The 20832-nt window shown below is 43.2% G+C and overlaps 2 protein-coding genes across 2 annotated transcripts in view; both read left to right on the top strand.

The window, feature by feature from the left end:
* Nucleotides 1-20832, top strand: part of grm5 (glutamate metabotropic receptor 5) — a 1174932-nt gene that overhangs the window by 921894 nt on the left and 232206 nt on the right. The gene's annotated exons all lie outside the window — the stretch shown is intronic.
* fzd4 (frizzled class receptor 4) lies at nucleotides 641-10861 on the top strand. Its single transcript, XM_003219354.3, has 2 exons — nucleotides 641-995; nucleotides 9214-10861. Exons 1-2 carry the CDS (start codon nucleotides 747-749, stop codon nucleotides 10543-10545), a joined length of 1581 nt encoding a protein of 526 aa, XP_003219402.1. The 5' UTR covers nucleotides 641-746; the 3' UTR covers nucleotides 10546-10861.

Raw genomic sequence — 20832 nt, 5'->3', positions numbered from 1 at the left:
GGGCAGCCACTGAGAAAGTCAGCTCTCTCGTTTCCACCAACCGAGCTTGAGATGTTGGTGGGACTGAGAGAAAGGCCTCTCCTGAAGATCTCAGGGCCCGGGCAAGTTCGTACAAGGGGATGCAGTCAGCAAAATAGCCTGGATCTGAACCATCTACTAAGTATATTCATGACATTGTCTCCTGTTTTACCACTAAAAACATTAGCACATGGTCACAAAATCATTAAAAATGATTATAAATTAGATACTGAAATAATCAAAATCATCACAATAATAATTATGATAATAATCATTATTAGGCCATAACTTCTATTCTCACTAAATTCTTAAGAAATTCATAGACAGAATGGCAATTCAGCAACACGCATGCAGAAATTTTGTGCATTTGTGTACTTTATACCCTTTACTGTAAATAGATGCACTTTTAAGTCTTGCCTTAATAAAACCCAAAGAAAGGCCTGGGGTCCTCGTCCTAAATCAGGAGGAGAAGCTGCATGTTTAGTGCGGGGGGGGGGGGGAATGAGTCCGGAGCCCCTGCCCCTTTTGGCGAGTTGGCCACGCCTTCCACGCCCCCCATTGGCCGCTGTGCCTTGCTCTCCCACCAATTGGGAGAGCGAGGCTTGGAGTCCCCACCCGAGTGCCTGGCTCGGGCAGACGCGCGCTGGGAGCGCAGAGAGGCGAGCTGAGCGGAGACGGCGCCGGAGCCGAAGGCGCGGAAAGCAGACGGTGGGGCTGGCGGGTGGGCCATGGCCCCGGGGGGGCGGCTGCTCCTTGGGCTGCTGTGGGCGGCGCTGGTGTCCGGGGAGGGCGCGCGGGGCTTCGGTGACGAGGAGGAGCGCCGCTGCGACCCCATCCGCATCCCCATGTGCCAGAACCTGGGCTACAACGTCACCAAGATGCCCAACCTGGTCGGGCACGACCTGCAGACGGACGCCGAGCTCCAACTCACCACCTTCACGCCGCTCATCCAGTACGGCTGCTCCAGCCAGCTGCAGGTGGGTCCCGGAGAGAGCGCAGTTTGGGTTGCCCTGGCTCAATGTTGTGGAGCCACGTGAGCTGTAGTTTTACGAAACACCCCTGACCAAGTGTCCTGGTGCCTCACCAACAACCTGCAAATCGCATAATTCCAGTGCAGTGAGCCATGGCAGGGAATCGAACTGCATTAATGTGTGATTTGTGTTGTGGAAGGCTTTCATGGCCGGGATCACTGGGTTGCTATAAGTTTTCAGGGCTGTTTCGCCCACATCTATAGAAGGCATCCTCAGAAGTTGTGAGGTCTGTTGGAAATTAGGCAAGTTGGGTTTATATATCTGTGGAAGGTCCAGGGTGGGAGAAAAGAACTCTTGTCTGTTTGAGGCAAGTGTGAATGTTTCAGTTGGACACCTTGATTAGCATTGAATAGCCTTTCAGCTTCAAAGTCTGGCTGCTTCTTGTCTGGGGGAATCCTTTGTTGGGAGGTGTTACCTGGCCCTGATTGTTTCCTGTCTGGAATTCCCCTGTTTTCTGAGAGTTGCTCTTTATTTTCTGTCCTGATTTTAGAGTTTTTAAAATAGTGGTAGCCAGATTTTGTTTGTATTCATGGTTTCCTCCTTTCTGTTGAAATTGTCCACATGCTTGTGGATTTCCGTGGCATCTCTGTGTAGTCTGACATGGTGCTTGTCAGAGTGGTCCAGCATTTCTGTGTTCTCAAATAATCTGCTGGGTCCAGGTTGCTTCATCAAGTGAGATTCCATACATGAATCAATCCGGGCCAGCCAACACTTCGCAGCAAAGGATTCCCCCAGGCAGGAAGCAGGCAGACCTTGAAGCTGAAAGGCCATTCAATGCTAATCAAGGTGATTAATTGCAACATTCGCACTTGCCTGCAGCAGACAAGGGTTCTTTCTCCCAACCTGGACATTACACAGAGATATGCATCCCAAGTTTACAACACACCTCACAACCTCTGAGGATACTTCTGGAACGTGGCCATACAGCTCGGAAAACTCACAGCAACCCATTGCATAGATTGTTTCTTCTTGTTGTAAGTTGTCCGAGGCCCTTGGGGAGAGAGGGCGGGATATAAATAAAGCTTTAATAATCATAATCATAATAATTTAACAGTATGGATGTGCCCAAAGTCCCTTTTTCCGTGGTTTTACAAAGAGGGTAAGGTTGCCCATCTCGATGGGATGTAATGTTGGAGGCAACGTCAGGAGAAGATTTATTTACCACTTTTTAAATATTAAGTTGGCTGCAACTGGGCTTGGCTTTAAAATAGTACAAAAGCTAAAGTTTCTAGAGCTTCGAGCTGAGTCACAAGTGGAAGGTGCGAGTCTAAGCATGTTTACTCGGAAGTAAGACTGGGTGAAACTTCATCATTAGTCACCATTAGTGAAGGAGCCTCTGGTAGTGCAATGGGTTAAACCCTTGTGCTGGCTGAACTGCTGACCGAAAGGTCAGTGGTTCAAATCAGGGAACGGGGTGAGCGCCTGTCTGTCAGCTCTAGCTTTCCATTTGGGGACATGAGAGAAGCCTACCACAGGATGGTAAAACATAAAAAAAATCCGGGCATCCCCTGAGCAATGTCCTTGCAGATGGTCAATTCATTCACACCAGAAGCGACTTGCAGTTTTGCAAGTCGCTCCTGAAATGAGAAAAAAATGTTAGTGAGCAGGTTTTAGGAGTTAAAAAAGGGATATGCGAGGCATGTGCAGAGGGCCTTGTAGTCAGACGCTGAATGTTCCAGGCAAGGTTGAGGTCTAGGTTATGTTTTCATGCATTAAATACTGCCTTGGGTTGAAGGCTTCTTGGATATATTGCTCCCTATGGACCCCGGAGTCTAATTTGGAATAATCCTCATTGGTGGGAAAGCAGGCTGGAGTTAATCAGGGCAGGCCTTCTGTACATGCTTCAAAAGTGCTTGTCCCGCCACTTTGCACATGCTCTGACAGCCCAATAGGGAGCACCAGGTCCTCTCCATGCCCTGATCTTCATGTCCTTCAAGCTCCTGCCATGGCCTGTGAAACCCAACCAACCAACCCTGGCTCTTTGCCAGCAGGGATGAAGGGAACGGTGTGCCTTCCGCAGGCTTTCGCTTGTGGCCATGGGAGACAAGGAGAGCCTAATCCGCCCCTGGGTGTTTCCAGACAGAAGGCTTTGGGGGTATCAGGTGTGTCGAGTCTGAAGCTGGCACATTCTGCGGAGGGAAAGAGCAGGAGTTATTGAGAGTGACACATATGCACACTTCCTTTAATTCAAGCTTCGGTTTTAGAACCCAAATAACAACAGCAGGCTGAGATATCATTGTTCTTACTGTTTGCCCTGTTTCGTGATGTTCCTAGAATCTTAGACATGGAAGAGACCACAAAGGCCATCCAGTCCAACCCTATTCTTCCATGTCCGAACACATTATCAAACCACTCCTGACATGGCCATTGAGCCTCTTTCTAAAAACCTCCAGAGAAGGAGATTCTAACACTTATTTCTCCAAAGTTTGTAGCTTCCTGCTTTCTGTTTCTCCTTCGCACTTACCCTCCAAAGCTGTTTTGTGGTGTTCCCAGTTGTGAAGCCCACCTTTTCTGCTCCATCTGTCCCCTATTGGGAATATGGACCCAAAGTTATACAGTAGAGTCTCACTTATCCAAGCTAAATGGGCCGGGAGAAGCTTGGATAAGCGAATATCTTGGATAGTAAGGAGGGATTAAGGAAAAGCCTATTAAACATCAAATTAGGTTATGATTTTACAAATTAAGCACCAAAACTTCATGTTATACAACAAATTTGAAAGAAAAAGTAGTTCAATATGCAGTAATGTTATGTTGTAATTACTGTATTTACGAATTTAGCACCAAAATATGACAATATGTTGAAAACATTGACTATAAAAATGGCTTGGATTATCCAGAGGCTTGGATAAGTGAGGCTTGGATAAGTGAGACTCTACTGTATTTGGAAACTTGCCTTTAGCACTTTTTGCTTTGGGATATTCTCAACCTTTCTCAGTGCCTGTAGTTTTGGAAGACAAAGATGCTGAGCTCAAAGAAGCAGCTAGCCCAGGCCTGGGCAAACTTCAACCCTCCAGGTGTTTTGGACTTCAACTCCCACAATTCCTAACAACCAGTTGAAGACCAAACACCCGGAGGGCCGAAGTCTGCCCATGCCTGAACTAGCCTATTGCCTTCCAGAGACTAGCATTGTTGTGATTTAGATCTGGCCCATATACGACCAGGGCAGGAGATGTTTACCATTTTCTGGGACTCTCTTAGTTATCACCTCCAATCCTTTTGTGTTAAGCACAAAAGGATAGCTGTTATAACTAAAGAGATTCTGGGAGTTATAGTTTCTAAAAGGTAGGGTTCCTTAACAGTACAGTATGCTAGCTGGAGGATTTTTGAAGCTTAACAAGTATATTTCTGGCAGTTCAGCCCATTAGGGAAAATTACTGCTCTTTGGACTGGCCTGTGCAATTTCCCTACACAGATGTTCCTATTCTTCTATCAAGAAATGAATCCCTTCAACTCTATAAAAACATATACAAAGACACGTGTAAAAGGTATATTCTCTGTTCCTTGGCTATCTCAACGTAGCAGGTCCTTAAACACATACAACTCCACACAGAAGGATAGATATTGCAGAATTACAGCATTCTAGTTGATGGGGAATGGTGATATTGTTACAGGCTCTAAAACCTTAAATTTTGCAAAATTTAAGGCCCTAAAACTTGAAAAGCGACATACTAAGGGTGCTGTAATGTATAAAGCAGGAATATTTATATTATCTGTGGTTCAGTCCACACTTTCAAGCAACTATCCCAGGTGCCAAATCCCATCCTAGACTTTGGAGAGTTCCTTGAAAGTTCAGACTAAAATCCAGTACAGATTCACTGCCCCATTGAAACAGGAAATCCATCATTTTGCCTCAAAATCCATCACTTGCAGTATGGCAAAATATTTTGCAGTGCAGTGAGAACTTGCTTTAGACATCTGCTATCTCCCCACTTCCTTGAGTTAACATTACTCTTCCTTCATCAATTTTTTTAGAATCCTGTTTCCCAGCAAACCGCACTTATAAGTTCTCCCTGTTGTGGCAATGAGAATCAAGGGGCAGAGCTCAAACATGAGTTTCCTTTTGGACTACAAGTCCTATCATTCCCCGCCAGGCAGCGTGGCTGTTCTGTGGAGGAGTCCTACCACTATGGGACGGGGAAAAAAGCAGCACAGTCTGCAAGCCGTCTTAATAAGCTTGCTCTGCCTCTGCACTGCCTGGCACAAGGGGTAGTGGCTGACTTTCAGGAGACAGGAAAAATATGAAAACGGAAAGAGCTTTAGCCAAGGATTTCATGGCAGCAGAAGGAATCAGACCATGGATTAATTTTATTTTTTGTTGGCAAAAAGAATACAACGATAGCATTCCGATGTCTCATAGGTACTTTGGCTTTTAAAAACACCATCCTTCCCTTCCAAACTAAATAGAATGGCAGGTGCATTAAATGGGTAAGATTTCTACCCCTCGTCTCTCTTCCCACATCATCACCTTGTCTTGTATCTCTACAGACTGAATTTCTTTTCTGTTAAGGTTGCTTCTTTAAAAAACTGGAGAACTTAGTGGTTTACTCAAGAGTCGTAACTCAGGAAGTAACAGTTCCAGAAATATGTATGTGTCTTTAAACAGGCTAATTGTTAATGTTTATATTGGGGGATAAAAGCCTTGTGACTTGAAGGTTGGGTTGCTGACCTGAAGGCTGCCAGGTTCGAATCCCACCCGGGGAGAGCGCGGATGAGCTCCCTTTATCAGCTCCAGCTCCATGTGGAGACATGAGAGAAGCCTCCCACAAGGATGGTAAAACATCAAAACATCCGGGCGTCCCCTGGGCAACAACCTTGCAGACCGCCAATTCTCTCACTCCAGAAGCAACTCCGGTTGCTCCTGACACGAAAAAAAATATGTTTATATTATTCCTGTCCTATAAGAAATTCCTGTGTTCATAGCTCCAGTTTGCTCAGTTCTGTTCTACTGTGTCATTTACCCAATGTCAGTGAGTTTTGTGACAGAGTGGTGATTTGAACCTTGATCTGCCTATTTTGTGTGTGGCTAAAATGAAGTCTAGAAAAGTTAATTTACAAACTACCACAGTTCTCAGAATTCACTAGGTGGACAAGTTCAGGAGTGGTAGTCTTTGTAAATAAGCATTTCCAAACTCTTTTTAGTCATACTTCCTAGCTTGTTTGTATGCCACCATGCCTTGCACTCAAAACGGTTTACAAACAATAAGGAATATTGTAATTTTTTTATTATGCAAAGAGATCTTGTAGCACCTCAGAGACTCACTGAGAGAACAAAGTTGGTAGCATAGATTTTTGTAGACTAAATGCAAGTCTGGGTTGCTGTGATTTTTCCGGACTATATGGCCATGTTCCAGAAGCATTCTCTCCGGATGTTTCGCCCACATTTATGGCAGGAATCAGCCAGGCCTTGAAGCCACCCAGGATCTTCCACAGATACATAAACCTCTCTTGCTTAGTTTCCAATATACCTCACAACCTCTGAAGATGCCTGTCATAGATGTGGGTGAAACATCAGGAGAGAATGCTTCTGGAACAGGGCCAGACAGCCCGGAAAACTCACAGCAACCCAGTGATTCCGGCCATGAAAGCCTTCGACAACACATTAAATGCAAGTTGTCTTAGTCTATCAAAGTGCATACCAGCGACTTCTTTTTCTCAGTCTCAAGTGTTACAAGATCCCTTTCCATATTGATACTGTAGACTAACAGTACCAGGTCTATGCTTTTATTATTATTGATGCATTATGACAATTACACCAGTTTCTCTGCCTTCTTAAAAGCGAAGGGCTAAATAGATGCATAAGAAAGAACTTCCTTAGAGCAAACTTTTCCATTGGGTGTGAATTTGCAGATAAGAAACTAAGCTATAATAACACTTCAGTACGGAAGGGCCTGGTTGCTTGCATGGCCAAAATACAGTATTCCAAAGATCTCATCTGCCTCCTCCCTTTCCCCCCTTCTCTCCTGAGGTTAATTTACACATGCAGTTGGCTTGACACCATGAACCCAAGCTGGCTTCTTTTTTTTCCAAGTTGCAGATTGGCAGGTTATCCCTGTCCAAGTGTATGTTCCTTCTGGCAGCTTAGGAATTTGGACTGCAACTCACACCGGAGAGTATGTGCTGAATTGGAGCTCACAAACAAAACGAGAAACAGCTATGTCTTAAGTATGCCAGTAATTTTCACACCAGTTGGGGAGAGGATCTTCAAGTTGGCTTCTTGAAGCAGGAAGACAAAATGTACCGAAGGAATAGATGACTGAGCCGTTCCCAGGCTCAGGCCCTGCGCAATAAAATCACTCTTTGAAATAAAAAAAAAACAGGTCCCCAAATAGGATCCAACAAGTTACTAGCCCACAGATATTTTCACTATCCCACCATGAATAATTTGTGGCCTGAAAAATATTGTGAATCTCTGAAACGTCCCATTTTTGAGCATCTCAATACTTCCTTTACTTCCTTCCAGCATCGAAAGTGTGTAGCTGTTTATATGCTTGGCTTCCAGTGGAGAAACTTGGCTTCCAATGTGACTTTTGATTTGCAGCTCTTCTGAGCTTGGACTACTGCCTCTTGACCTCGGTTCATATCTGCAAAATGGGAGCAGTAAAACACTAAGATTTATTTCCACCCATACAAAACTTGCAAGAACTCCGGCCACTTCTGAATTACGTGCTTTGGCTTTTTCCAAAACTGAACACAGCGGGACTTACTCCTAAACACGCCTAAGATTGTACTATAAATCCAACTTAGCAGAAGCCATACCTATCTCAAAGCCCTTTAAAGTCCCTCACAAGTCTGTTGGTATAATATATGTGTTTCATAATGATGGTTCCATATCTTTCTGGCTCTCAGTTGATCCCAGTTCCTCCTGGTGCCAGCATAAAATTAATCAAGAAATGATCCAGGTTGAATCTTTGTGGTTGGGCACATTCTTCTCAAAATCATTTGAGAAACAGCCCTGTTGGAAACAGTCTACCCTCCACATTTGCTGGAGTTGGATCCATATTCACGCAGACACAAGAACTCCCTGCACACTGAAGAATAGCATGTTGGGAGTAAGTTCAATCTAAACCAGGTTAGGGCAATGTGTGACCTTACCCAATGTCTGATTACAGTTTGCATTATCCTTCACCATTGGTCTTGCTGGTTTCACTGGAGTTGCAGTGTGTGTTGATTTCATAAATACAGTATTGAGATGCTCAAAAGTATGGCATCCAGATATTCTCATCTGCAGCAACATGTTCAAGTTGCCTATCAACTATGGCAACCCCCTTAATTTCATAACATTTTCTTCCACAAGTGATTCTCAGAGGTGATTTTGCCATTTCTCTCCTCTGAACTATAGCCATCAGCATCTGATATTCTTTATTGATATCCCATCCAAGTACCAACCATGACTGACCCTGCTTAGCTTCCAAGATAAGCTGGGATGGGATCTGGTGTCTTCACCCCAGGCACAAACAGTACAGACTAAAACACCTGATCAATTGATTCTATTGCATATCTAAACTAATTCTTGGTCAGTTAAAAGAACAGACACATTAAATAATTGGAGATAATTGTGGTCCCTTTTCTTTCCTCTCCTGCATTGTATTTTTGTTTTTACAAAATGCTATTCTTAAAGACTGAAGTCCCATTTTGTTTGGTAAACTACAGTGCTCTGTTGATTTAAGATTACAGTCCTGGCCGAAATTGCCTATGAGCAGAGGGTGATACTTATGCATGCTTATGAATCCTGCAAAATTGTTCAGCAGGCTAGCTTGATGTCGAATCCTGGGAAATTTGAAAACTTGCCCACTCTTCATGGTGGATTGTGATAATAAAACTATTGCCTAACTGGAATCTGGAGGGTTTTTTCCCTGTTGGAACGGGTGCAGCTGTTTTCACATGTGTGTTTTTTCTCTCCATCTCATTCACATACACACAAACAAAGCAAGAAGACTTTGAATCCTTTTATTCTAGATTTTATATAGCACATAAGTGAGAGCATGCATTCCTGAGCCATTGTCGCTGTCTTCTATAGTGACTTTCAGCCAGAGTTTGGGAATTATTATTATTTTGCATTACATCTCCTGGGTAGCCTCTCTAAACTCTGCTTTCAGCCCAAGGTAAGAGAGTGTAGTGTATGCATATAACCTACTCATACCTTCTTGTCCTTTCTCTTTTGCAGTTTTTCCTCTGCTCGGTCTATGTTCCCATGTGCACAGAAAAGATTGACATCCCCATTGGATCCTGTGGTGGCATGTGTCTCTCCGTCAAAAGGCGATGTGAGCCCGTTTTGAAAGAATTTGGCTTCTCCTGGCCAGAAAGCTTGAACTGCAGCAAGTTCCCACCCCAGAATGACCATAACCATATGTGCATGGAAGGTCCAGGGGATGAAGAAGTGCCCATCCACAGCAAAACACCCCTTCATCCTGGGGAGGAATGCCACAGCGTTGGTGCCAATTCTGACCAATATATCTGGGTCAAACGGAGCCTGAACTGCGTGCTCAAGTGTGGCTACGATGCTGGTCTTTACAGCCGATCAGCCAAGGCATTCACCGATATTTGGATGGCTGTCTGGGCCAGCCTGTGCTTTATTTCCACTGCCTTCACAGTCTTGACCTTTTTGATTGACTCCTCTCGCTTTTCCTACCCTGAGCGCCCCATTATATTTCTGAGTATGTGCTACAATATTTATAGCATTGCTTATATTGTCCGACTGACAGTCGGCCGGGAGAGGATTTCCTGCGATTTTGAAGAGGCGGCAGAACCCGTCCTTATCCAAGAGGGCCTTAAGAACACAGGATGTGCTATAATTTTCTTGCTGATGTACTTTTTTGGGATGGCGAGCTCCATCTGGTGGGTGATCCTGACATTGACGTGGTTTCTGGCAGCCGGACTCAAGTGGGGTCACGAGGCCATTGAAATGCACAGCTCCTATTTCCATATAGCAGCATGGGCCATCCCAGCGGTGAAAACAATAGTCATTTTGATCATGAGACTGGTGGATGCAGACGAGCTGACTGGACTTTGTTATGTCGGAAACCAGAACTTGGATGCACTGACGGGTTTTGTCGTGGCTCCCCTGTTCACCTATTTGGTGATCGGGACTCTTTTCATCGCAGCTGGCTTAGTGGCTTTATTTAAAATCCGGTCCAACCTTCAGAAGGACGGGACCAAAACGGACAAGCTGGAGCGGCTCATGGTGAAAATCGGGGTCTTTTCTGTGCTCTACACTGTCCCGGCTACCTGCGTCATCGCTTGTTACTTTTACGAAATCTCCAATTGGACGATCTTCCGCTATTCGGCGGATGATTCCAACATGGCTGTGGAAATGCTCAAGATTTTCATGTGCCTGCTTGTGGGCATCACGTCGGGCATGTGGATCTGGTCAGCCAAAACGCTGCACACCTGGCAGAAGTGCTCCAACAGACTGGTGAACTCGGGGAGGGTAAAACGGGGGGAGAAAAGAGCCAACGGGTGGGTGAAGCCTGGGAAGGGGAACGAGACTGTGGTATAGAAACACAAACCCTACCCGTGGGCAGTCTCCGCTTCTCCTTTTCTCCCTCCCGGTGTGAGAAGAGTTGCCTGCGCAGCAGAGCAGAAGTAGTTGATCTGGGAGAGGAATCAGACAGGATCTTGGCAGTTCTGCAGAATTTTGGGGATTAGTTGGGCAGAGAAGGCTCCACCACAAGGACCCGTGTACTACGAATGGTGGAGCAGAGCTTCTGAAAAGGAAACACGAAAGCCTATCATGGCTTCAGAAAGCTGTGAAAACAAACCTCAGCACCCGCTGGGACTTCTGTCATAAAGCAACATCCTTGCATCTTGAGAAAGTGTGAAACTTTGCACCGTCCTTCTATAACACAAATGTGCCTTCTCTCTTTCTCTGTCTTAAATTCTCCTTTAGCCCCCTTCACAGATCATGAATTTAGCAATATCTCTTAATGCAAAAGAGGAAGGAATTCGGAGGGCAAACATATCTACCAGTGCAGGGAACTCTTGTGGGAAGCAAATAGTTGCCATCTTAGAAAACTTGTAACCCAGAGGTCTGTCACTCAGGAGGGCAGAAGTTTATGTTCCATATTGGTTCCTATACCATGGCAATATTTATTTTTAATGATCTTAAAATGTCACACAGGGCTATGCAAGCTGTTGGATTCTATGGAGCTCTTCAATCAGCTTAGATGGTCAACAAAGCAAGCAGCAGTTAAGAGATGAAAAGCTGCCTGTTGTTGAAGCAACAGAGCCTGGTTTAAGTTATAAGATGGAATGTAAAAGGTGGTAGTAGATGTTCAAATTAGGCTCTGTGTAGTTGCATACTTCTGGTAGTAGCCAGGACTGCCACAAAGACTGGTTGTGATGTGATCCGGTTGTTCTGTGCCCATGCTTAAGCCAAACGTTGCTGTGATGTGCCTTCAAGCCAACTCTAATTTACACTATATTTGTGTCCTTGTATTGTATCCTTACGTTACAGAAGAGTTACATTGAGCCATGGAAGCTAAAGTGGTGTTAAACCTGCATTAATTCTACAGTGTAGATGCACCCTTAGGCTGTGAAATGGGTGGACTGGCAAAATTAATTCAACCCTGGATCTACACTGCCCTATATCCCAGGATCTAGTCCCAGATCATCTGTTTATCTCAGATTATCTGGCAGTGTAGACTCATAGCAGTTAATCTGAAATCAGATCCTGGGATATAGGATAGTGTAGATCCAGCCTTAGAATGCCTCTTGTACACTGTAGATTCAACACAGTTTGACACTTCATTAAGTGCCATACTCAATGCTCTTTGGCAAAGACCTTGTAAAACTACAATTCCAGTATAGCATTCCAGTATAATGCAGTTAAAGGAGTATCAAATTGCATTAATTCTACAGTATAGATGACCCTTAGATGGATGTTACCATTGAAAGCATTATGACAAGTCAGTTCTTAAGCTCCCATTGCTTTCCACATACAAAGCAATGTGTTGTTGAAATGCAATGCCCAAAACTCCACTGAATTGGCTATGCTGCCTACCACTGCTGGGCATTGCAGTCCCAACAATACCTTGAAGGGGAGCTCAGTTTAGTTCTGTTTGTTTGAATCCATCCCATGTACTTTAAAGTTATTGACTCTGTGGCTGAACTGTCATGCATTGTGAGTTTCTACCCACGTCTTGTGCAGAGCCCCTGGTAATGTTTTCAGTTGCAGAGGGTGGAACCCTGCAGCATAGGCGTTGTTCAAGGAGGTCTGGTAAACTGAGCCGTTTATGTAAGAAAGGGCTGCCAACAAAAGTAAATGCTTACAGGGTTGAATTAATTATCGGGCTAGTTTCCGAACTCTGCTGACAACAGAGTTATCCACGCAGCCTTGTGTTTGCTTTCCAGAAATTCAGTACTTTGATAAACTGAGTCTTTTAACCTGCCTGAGATTTGATCTGCCACAATTAGAATAGATGCCTGGCATAGCCCTGGATGATATAGTCATTTTAAACTGCAAATGGCAGAATGAGAGTGCATCTGTACTACAGAATTAATACAGTTTGACACCACTTCAACTTGTATGGTTCAGTGCTAAGGAATCAGGATATTAAGTTTTACAAACCTTTTCTGCAAAAGAGTGCTGTAGCCTCACCAAACTACAAACTAGGAGCCGTGATGGCGCAATAGGTTAAATCCTTGTGCTGGATGAACTGCTGACCTGAAGGTTGCTGGTTTGAATCTGCAAGATGGAGTGAGCTCTCATCTGTCAGCTCTAGCTTGCGGGGACATGAGAGAAGCCTCCCAGCTAACACATCCAGGCATCCCCTGGGCAATGTCTCTGTAGACGGCCAATTCTCTCACACCAGAAGCGACTTGCAGTATGTTCTCAAGTCGCTTCTGACATGATAAAATAACTATAAATCCCAGAATTCTATGACATGGAGCCATGCTAGATAAATTGGCATCAAATGGCATTGATTCTGCAGTGTAGATGCATCCTGAGTGTTGTGTTGTCACTTTTCGTGATTAAGGACACTAAGCACACCTTCATGTTAGAACTATCACACAGAGCTTATTTTCTGGTGCTAGTAATCTATGTGAAGGGATAAAAAAATTACATGGGGCCTTCCAACAGGTACCTCTTTATCTTCTTACTCTGGACCCTGCATGTAGAAAATTAGTGCATCAGGTAGATATGTTGTCGAAGGCTTTCATGACCAGAATCGTTGGGTTGCTGTGAATTTTCTGGGCTGTATGGCCATGTTCCAGAAGCATTCTTTCCTGAAGTTTCGCCCACCTCTATGGCAGGCATTCTCAGAGGTTGTGAGATCTGTTGGAAACTAGGCAAGTGTCAAGTGGGGTTTATATATCTGTGGAATGTTCAGGGTGGGAGAAAGAACTCTTGTCTGAGGCAGGTGTGAATGTTTCAGTTGGCCACCTTGATTAGCATTGAATAGCCTTTCAGCTTCAAGGTCTGGCTGCTTATCAGGGAGAGATTCCCCTTTAGTTAGTTTTCTTTCTGAAAGGATGATTTTTTCAAAAAAAAAAATCACATAAGTGCATTTGACATGTAGTCTAACTTTGGCCTGAAACAATGTACAGTAGAGTCTCACTTATCCAATGTAAACGGGCCAGCAGAATGTTGGATAAGCGAATATGTTGGATAATAAGGAGAGATTAAGGAAAAGCCTATTAAACATCAAATTAGGTTATGATTTTACAAATTAAGCACCAAAACATCATGTTTTACAACAAATTTGACAGAAAAAGTAGTTCATTACACAGTAATGCTATGTAGTAATTACTGTATTTACGAATTTAGCACCAAAATATATTGAAAACATTGACTACAAAAATGCGTTGGTTAATCCAGAACGTTGGATAAGCGAGTGTTGGATAAGTGAGACTCTACTGTAGTTGTAATTGAGCTGTAATATGCTGCAAGTCTGACTCTGCTAATCACCTCTTCATTCCTACAGTTTTATAGCCATTCATGGCCCACAGAGCGGAACATTTTCACTGTTGGTTTTAATGGGTTTTGTGTGGTGTCCTCCACTCTATAACTCTTGCCCTATCGTGCGGCTCCCTTTCTTTCAGGGAAGCTTTGCTTAAGAGCATAAAATTCCTCTTTGATTGCCTTGGTCCTTATCTTATCAGCAGAGGCCCAAAAAATTAGAAACTGAAACCTGACCTGAGCTTAAAAAGATTGAACTGCCCAATCTCAACTTATATTTCCCCGAATTGTTAGCCATTCCCCCAGCCTGGATAGGTGATTTTGTTATTTTCCAGACTCTTCCCCACTCCATGGTGTGGCATTCTTGGGTCCCGGTCGCTGAAGAAATTCCCCTTTTTATTTTTATAGCTCTCCTTCCGTCTGCAGCATGGGGCTAATGAGGAAAAGTGTATGGAGGGTCATTTTGGACAATTGGCTTATTCAGAGCCTGTTTGGTTTGGGTTTTATTTTTTTTAATCGCTTCTCCCTATCCCCTTCAAGTAAACTAATCTGGATCTCTCCCCCCCCCCCCCCCCAAACCCATTGCATTAAGCAATTAAAGCCTAATATATTTCGCTCGGCGTGATTGCATCTGTGTTGACGCCAGTCTGGGCCCAACTGAAATGTTAAGTTCTTTGGCAGCTTTGCCTTTGCACGGATCGGTTGTACAATTTGTGTGTCAATTACAATTAGGAGGACATTCTCCAGCCATGAGATAGGGCTTCAGCTGAAACATTTGAAAGAGAGTGCCTTTCTTGTCTTTATCAGTTAAAGAATGTGAGTGGATGGGGTTTTCTTTGTCTCTTGCCAAAGTGGGACCATTGTCTGCTCCCCTTCTCATTTTTCAAGGATCCAAAGAGTAGAGGAAAATACTGTTTTGAAAGTAAAGCAGAAAGGTTTGGAGATGTGTCAGGCTACCATGGCCAGAGCATGATGGTTGTCAACTTCTCAATCGGCTTTCACATTCAGGGAGGAAACGTAAGGCATTTGAGATGTTTATTTTAGAAATGGGAGGGTAATTGCAACCTTGTTCACAGTGCCTAGCCAATTTGGGGTGATTGCCTTATATTATCCATAAACCTGCGGTGTCATATCCTTGTGTAAGTTCCTTTACAAATTGGAGCTGTGGTGACACAATGGATTAAACTCTTGTGCCGCCTGGACTGCTGACCTGAAAATTGGGTTGCTGACCTGAAGGTTGCTGGTTCAAATCTGCAAAATGGGGTGAGCTCCCATCTGTCAGCTCTAGCTTTCGGGGGCATGAGAGAAGCCTTCCAGCAGGATGGTAACACATCCGGGAGTCTCCTGGGTAATGTCTCTTTAGACAGCCAATTCTCTTACACCAGAACAACTTGCAATATGTTCTCAAGTCGCTTCTGGCAGGATTTTTTAAAAAAGTTCCTTTACACATGTGGTTGCCCGTTTTTGGCCCTCCTGTCATGGATATATTCAGCATAAGCAGAATTATACAAGTGCAACTCATTTTTGTGTGCCTTCAAGCCATTTCTGACTTACAGCAACTCTAATGTAAACCTATCACAGGGCTTTCCTAGCAAGATTTGTTTAAAAGTGGGGCTTGTCATTGCCTTCCTCTGTGGCCCTCTTTCACCCTCCTCCCATTGATGATGCTGATAAAAATATTTGCAACTGTAAGGAAGAGAAGGCAAGGGCAATTTTTTTAAAAAGACTTGATTAAAAGGGGCTTCTTTATAAGAAACTTTGTTAATGGAGACATCTGTGTTGGGGTTTTTTTTTTTACACAATGGCCATTATGGCAGCAGGATTCTGGTTACTGCAATCCAAAAATATTTTTTCCAAGCCACTTAACACTCTTGTTCCCAGTTTCTGCTTATGTCAACAGTGCAAAACTGGAAAACCTGGAATGTGTTTCATATAACTTTTCCCAGTTTGTTTTGCACCAGTTTCCTATGATTTAGTGTGAGACACCTCGCTGCTTTGAGCACATGATATTAATGCTAGTTTGACTTGCCACCTTTTCTCTTTCAAAGGTCATTCAAGCACCTCTTTTGAATCATCTTGTTGGCTGACACTATCTATACCTATGAAGGACTGTGGCCACGTTTGCCTTGTTAAAGTGCCCTTTTGGGGGAGCTGGCAATATTCTGCTGGAGTTTCTTGTACCTTTCTCCTTTTCAGTGGCAATGCTAGAGCTATAGGATCTCTCATATTAACACCAGTTTCCAAAGAGATAGCCACAGCATAAATAGGAAAAAGAGAGCATAAAAAGGTGGCATAATGAGTTGAATCCTTGTGCTGAAGGTTGGGTTGCTGACCTGAAGGTTGCCAGCTTGAATCTCTGAGATGGGGTGAGCTCCTGTCTGTCAGCTCTAGCTTGGGGGAACATGACAGAAACCTCCCAATTAATACATCCGGGTGTCCCCTGGACAACGTCTCTGTAGACGGCCAATTCTCTCACACCAGAAGCGGCTTACAATATGTTCTGAAGTCACTTCTGACATGATAAAAAAAATCCAAACTACAATAGGAAATATAGGAAATAGACAACTAGTAGCACTTTTCAGACTAACTGGTTTATTTCCGCATGAGCCTTCATGACTATTAATCCACTTCTTCAGGTTTCCTGATGGAGTGCAATATTTCAACTAAAGTATAGGCACCCTCTGCTTCCTGACAACTCCCTTTTTCTTGATCAATTCAACTATATTTTCCATGTTTTTGACAAGTGGTCCACTTCTTTGACCATATACAGTTTTTGGCCTCTGATTTGGCATGTTTTTCTCCTCTGAAAAAAGCTTCTGCATTTCAACCATTTCCATTTTTTTGACAATGCTTTGGTCCCTAACCCACCCAATAAGTAAGGAATGCCTGTGTTTAGCAGAGGCGAATGCCACTGTGATGAAATTCACACAGTGTTTGTAGGATGATGAGGGATTTCCTGTCTGTCTCACTTTATGTTAGAAAGAACCTGGTCAAAGATTACTTGTTGACTTAGGAAAGATGTCTGATTCTGTTTCTAAAGTGAAGTTCCAATGACATGAGCACTCTCCATTCTTTTCCTTCCTTTGCAAAATCTTTCCTTGAGTTATTCCCATGAGTTACCACCTTTCCCACTGACCTACAAAAGCATTTGTTTTAACCCTTCAGGTTTCTTAAGCCCTCAGAAGTGTAGGTACATACTTTTTGTTACTTGTGCTAAGGTTGGTGTTGCAGATCTCAATTCCCATGTTCCCTTCTCCCCGCCCCAAAAGCAGACTTCTTAAGGTAAATGGACACTGCCTTTTCCTCTTCGTTGTTGATTGTACAGAAGAGATATCTACGTCTATTGTAAATTTCTAATTTATCACTGTACAAAAAAACTTTGCTATTTAATTTTTGTATCAAAATAAAATTTTGTTTTATTAAACTGTCTCCCATGGCAATGGATTCTTTTTCAAAATCATTAGTGAAATGTTGAATATATTACATGTTGAAAGCATCCAGAGTGAGGGAGTGTGTTCCCTTTAGATGATATTGGACTCTACTTCCCATCATCCCTAGCCAACCCAGCCAGTGATTATGGATGATGGGAGATGAAGTCATTCCCATTTCCTATAATATAATCTTTATATTACCTGTATAAGCCCAGCAGGGACATTTTTGCGATCCAGATGTTTGGAAGTACATGACCCACCATCCCTTGCCATTAATTGTAATGGAAGCTGATGGGAGTTGCAGGCCAAACCAATTGCAATACCCCAGGTTCTCTGCCCCTTCCATAAAACAACTAGTACTGTAGAATTGGCAAGGATCTCAAAGGTCATCAATATTAAACACCTGCAGCTACTTCATGCATCACACAGATGTCCATCTTCTCTCTCCTTAAAACATTGGAAGGATGTTCCTGTTGTATTTTTGATGTTGCAAAATATCCTAACATGTCATTCCTGTAACACATTTCTGCCACTTAAATGTGTCCATTTCCAACTGACTCTGTCATTTGCCAATACAGTAGAGTCTCACTAATCCAACACTCGCTTATCCAACATTCTGGATTATCCAACGCATTTTTGTAGTCAATGTTTTCAATACATTGTGATATTTTGGTGCTAAATTCGTAAATACAGTAATTACTATATAGCATTACTGCGTACTGAACTACTTTTTCTGTCAAATTTGTTGTATAACATGTTTTGGTGCTTAATTTGTAAAATCATAATATTTAATAGGCTTTTTCTTAATCTCTCCTTATTATCCAACATATTCGCTTATCCAACGTTCTGCCGGCCTGTTTACGTTGGATAAGCGAGACTCTACTGTAATTTCATCCTTAGCCTCATTTTTATTTTGGCATCAAGCATTGGATTATGACTCTGGAGACCAGCATCTGAATCCCTGGTTGGCCATGGAAACCCACTTTGGGCAAGTCACACACTCTCAACCTCAGAAGGAGGCAAAGGCAAACCCCCTCTGGACACATCTTGCCAAGAAAAACTCAAAATAGGGTCATGGATCTGCAAAACGTTGAAGACACATAGCAAGATTCCCATACTTCTGTGCTTTCAAGTTGTTTCTGAGTTATGTCTCATCATGGGTTTTCTTGATAAGGACTAATCAGAAGAGATTTCCCATTCTCTTCCTCTAAGGCTGAGAGAGTATGACTTAGTCAAGGTCACCAGGCGGGTTTTAATGTCTGAGTGTGGATTTGAACCCTGGACTCCAAAGTCATAGTCCAACATTCAAACCACCACACTGGTTTGCTCCAAAGTAGTTAGGCTGGGATGGGGTTGAAATGAATACACCATCATATTGGGGCATCTGTTATCTGCTGAAATCAAACTATAAGCTTGTGAGCTAAATGACAATTTTGTGTTATAGTTACACCAGGGATGGGGAAAATAGCTGATTGGTTATACTAGGTCCCAGGCCTTGTCCAGTGACTCAAAATTATGGTGATCCTGTCGTGAGTTTGCTTGGTAAGAATTATTCAAAGACTTTCCTCTGAGGCTGATCCACATCGTCATTCACATAGGGATTTGAATCCTGGTTTCCTGGAATTCTAGCCCAACACTCAAAACTCTCTCCAGGCCCTCCTAGGGCCCTTTCACACAGCCATATAACCTAGAATATCCCCGATAATCCACAATATCTTTGAACTGGGTTATCTGAGTCCACACTGCCATATAATCCAGTTCAATGTGGATTTTATACAGTTGTGTGGAAGTGGCCCTAGATTCCCCAAACTGACTGGAAAATGCCTAAACCACTAAAAAAATTGTGTGTGTTATTGTGATAATTCTTACGGCTGCTGACCTATATAAGCAGCATTTGTCCTCCCAAGATTTAGTACAAATTATTTTTGCATTCAGTTTGTAGTCCTTGAAGTGAGCCAAGTTGAAGGGGAAAGTGGGAGGAGAATAGAGAAACTGGGACATTTTAAAAGCAGCACAGAAAGTGGGACAGCAGGAGATTAATCCAGGCTCCCTTACAAATCAGCACTTTGGAAGGTAGGAAACCTGGCCTCATCAAAATTTTGATGGATAGAGTTTCAACATGTGGGCTGGTTTCAGGGGACCATTTATCCCTTTTGGCATTTAAAGCCAAAGCGGAGATGTAGAATGCCTTCTTTTATTTACTTTAGCTTTTAGCTAATTTCCTGCCTGCTACTTCCATTTCCTGGAGTTTATTCTAAGGAAGGGAAACGTCCTTCCTGAAATTTAATTTGAAAACCTGTTTTTGTATTAATGTTGCTAAGTAGGGGCAGGTTTTTGAAGAACTCATTGTTGCATGCTACAAATTGCACACTAATTTTTTGCCCGGAGGAAGACCTCTGTAATAACCAAAAGTCTGCATATCCTGAACAGTAGGTGTTGGTTATTTTCCAGAATAGAAATTGTGTGGCCATGGGCAGAGGGCAGAGAGGGTTGCATGATTTCAGGCTATGATCCAGAGACTTTGATAAGGTTTTCTTAATCAAGGAATATTTATTGACAATATTTCTATCCCACCTTTCTCTACCTCAAGGCGGTTTTGCCAGTTCCTTCCTCTAAACTATACCCAACAGCTCATGTATTCATTGTGAAACACATTTATTAGCTATGGAGACAGTTCGCATATTGGCTTAAAGAACCTCAAGTGATGAGATGCACACTGGGTGTACACACATGTGGAAACTAATTTTAATTTTTGAAAGACGTGCAGCCATAATTATCCATCTAGCTGAAATGAGCTATTGGATCATTTTCCAGATTTCCGCAGGGGCTTAAAATTCCCAAAAAGCCCTTTCTCAATGGGAGATATACATGGAGCACAACGTGGAAGAATTACTCGGTATCACAAAATGATATAACCATATTAGTTGGAAGATTTAGAGCAGTGGTTCTCCCCAAATGTTTTTGGCCTTCAACTCCTAGAAATCCTAACAGCTGGTAAACTGGCTGGGATTTCTGGGAGTTGTAGACTAAAACACCCGGGAAGCCACAGGTTGAGAACCACAGATTTAGAGTCTTGTAGTCCAAAAAAAGGGGGAAAGACACTTTTCCAAGCTCTGACATGCAGCCAAATGTCTAATAACTGTTTAGTTTTATGGACATTGGATGTAAAATGAGTGCCCTCTTGTGGTATGCTCAGGATATTATTCGGAACTGTCAGATTGGAGACCGTGAGAATGACAAAGTAAAAGTGACTGGCAGCTCCTGGGAGTCCCAGCTATGACTTCTTGGATGTACTCAAAGCCTACTGCAAGAAATGATCAACAAGAGGCAGAGCCTAGGAAATGACATATTCACTTCCCAGGTTCTTGAGCAGCTTCTTCTCAGAGTAGCATCACTTTGATCTACTCTGGGAATCTTCAGTCAGAGAACTGGAGCCCCCGGGTGGTACAATGGG

The sequence above is a fragment of the Anolis carolinensis genome, chromosome 3 (assembly GCF_035594765.1).
Source record: "Anolis carolinensis isolate JA03-04 chromosome 3, rAnoCar3.1.pri, whole genome shotgun sequence".
Taxonomy (NCBI): Eukaryota; Metazoa; Chordata; class Lepidosauria; order Squamata; family Dactyloidae; genus Anolis; species Anolis carolinensis.
This window is presented reverse-complemented; position numbering and strand designations above follow the sequence as displayed.

Excerpts from the sequence above, each read along its gene's own strand:
- fzd4 (XM_003219354.3), top strand. The coding sequence starts at position 747 with ATGGCCCCGGGGGGGCGGCTGCTCCTTGGGCTGCTGTGGGCGGCGCTG. Across the intron at positions 996-9,213 it reads GCTGCTCCAGCCAGCTGCAG|TTTTTCCTCTGCTCGGTCTA; the intron begins GTGGGTCCCGGA and ends TCTCTTTTGCAG.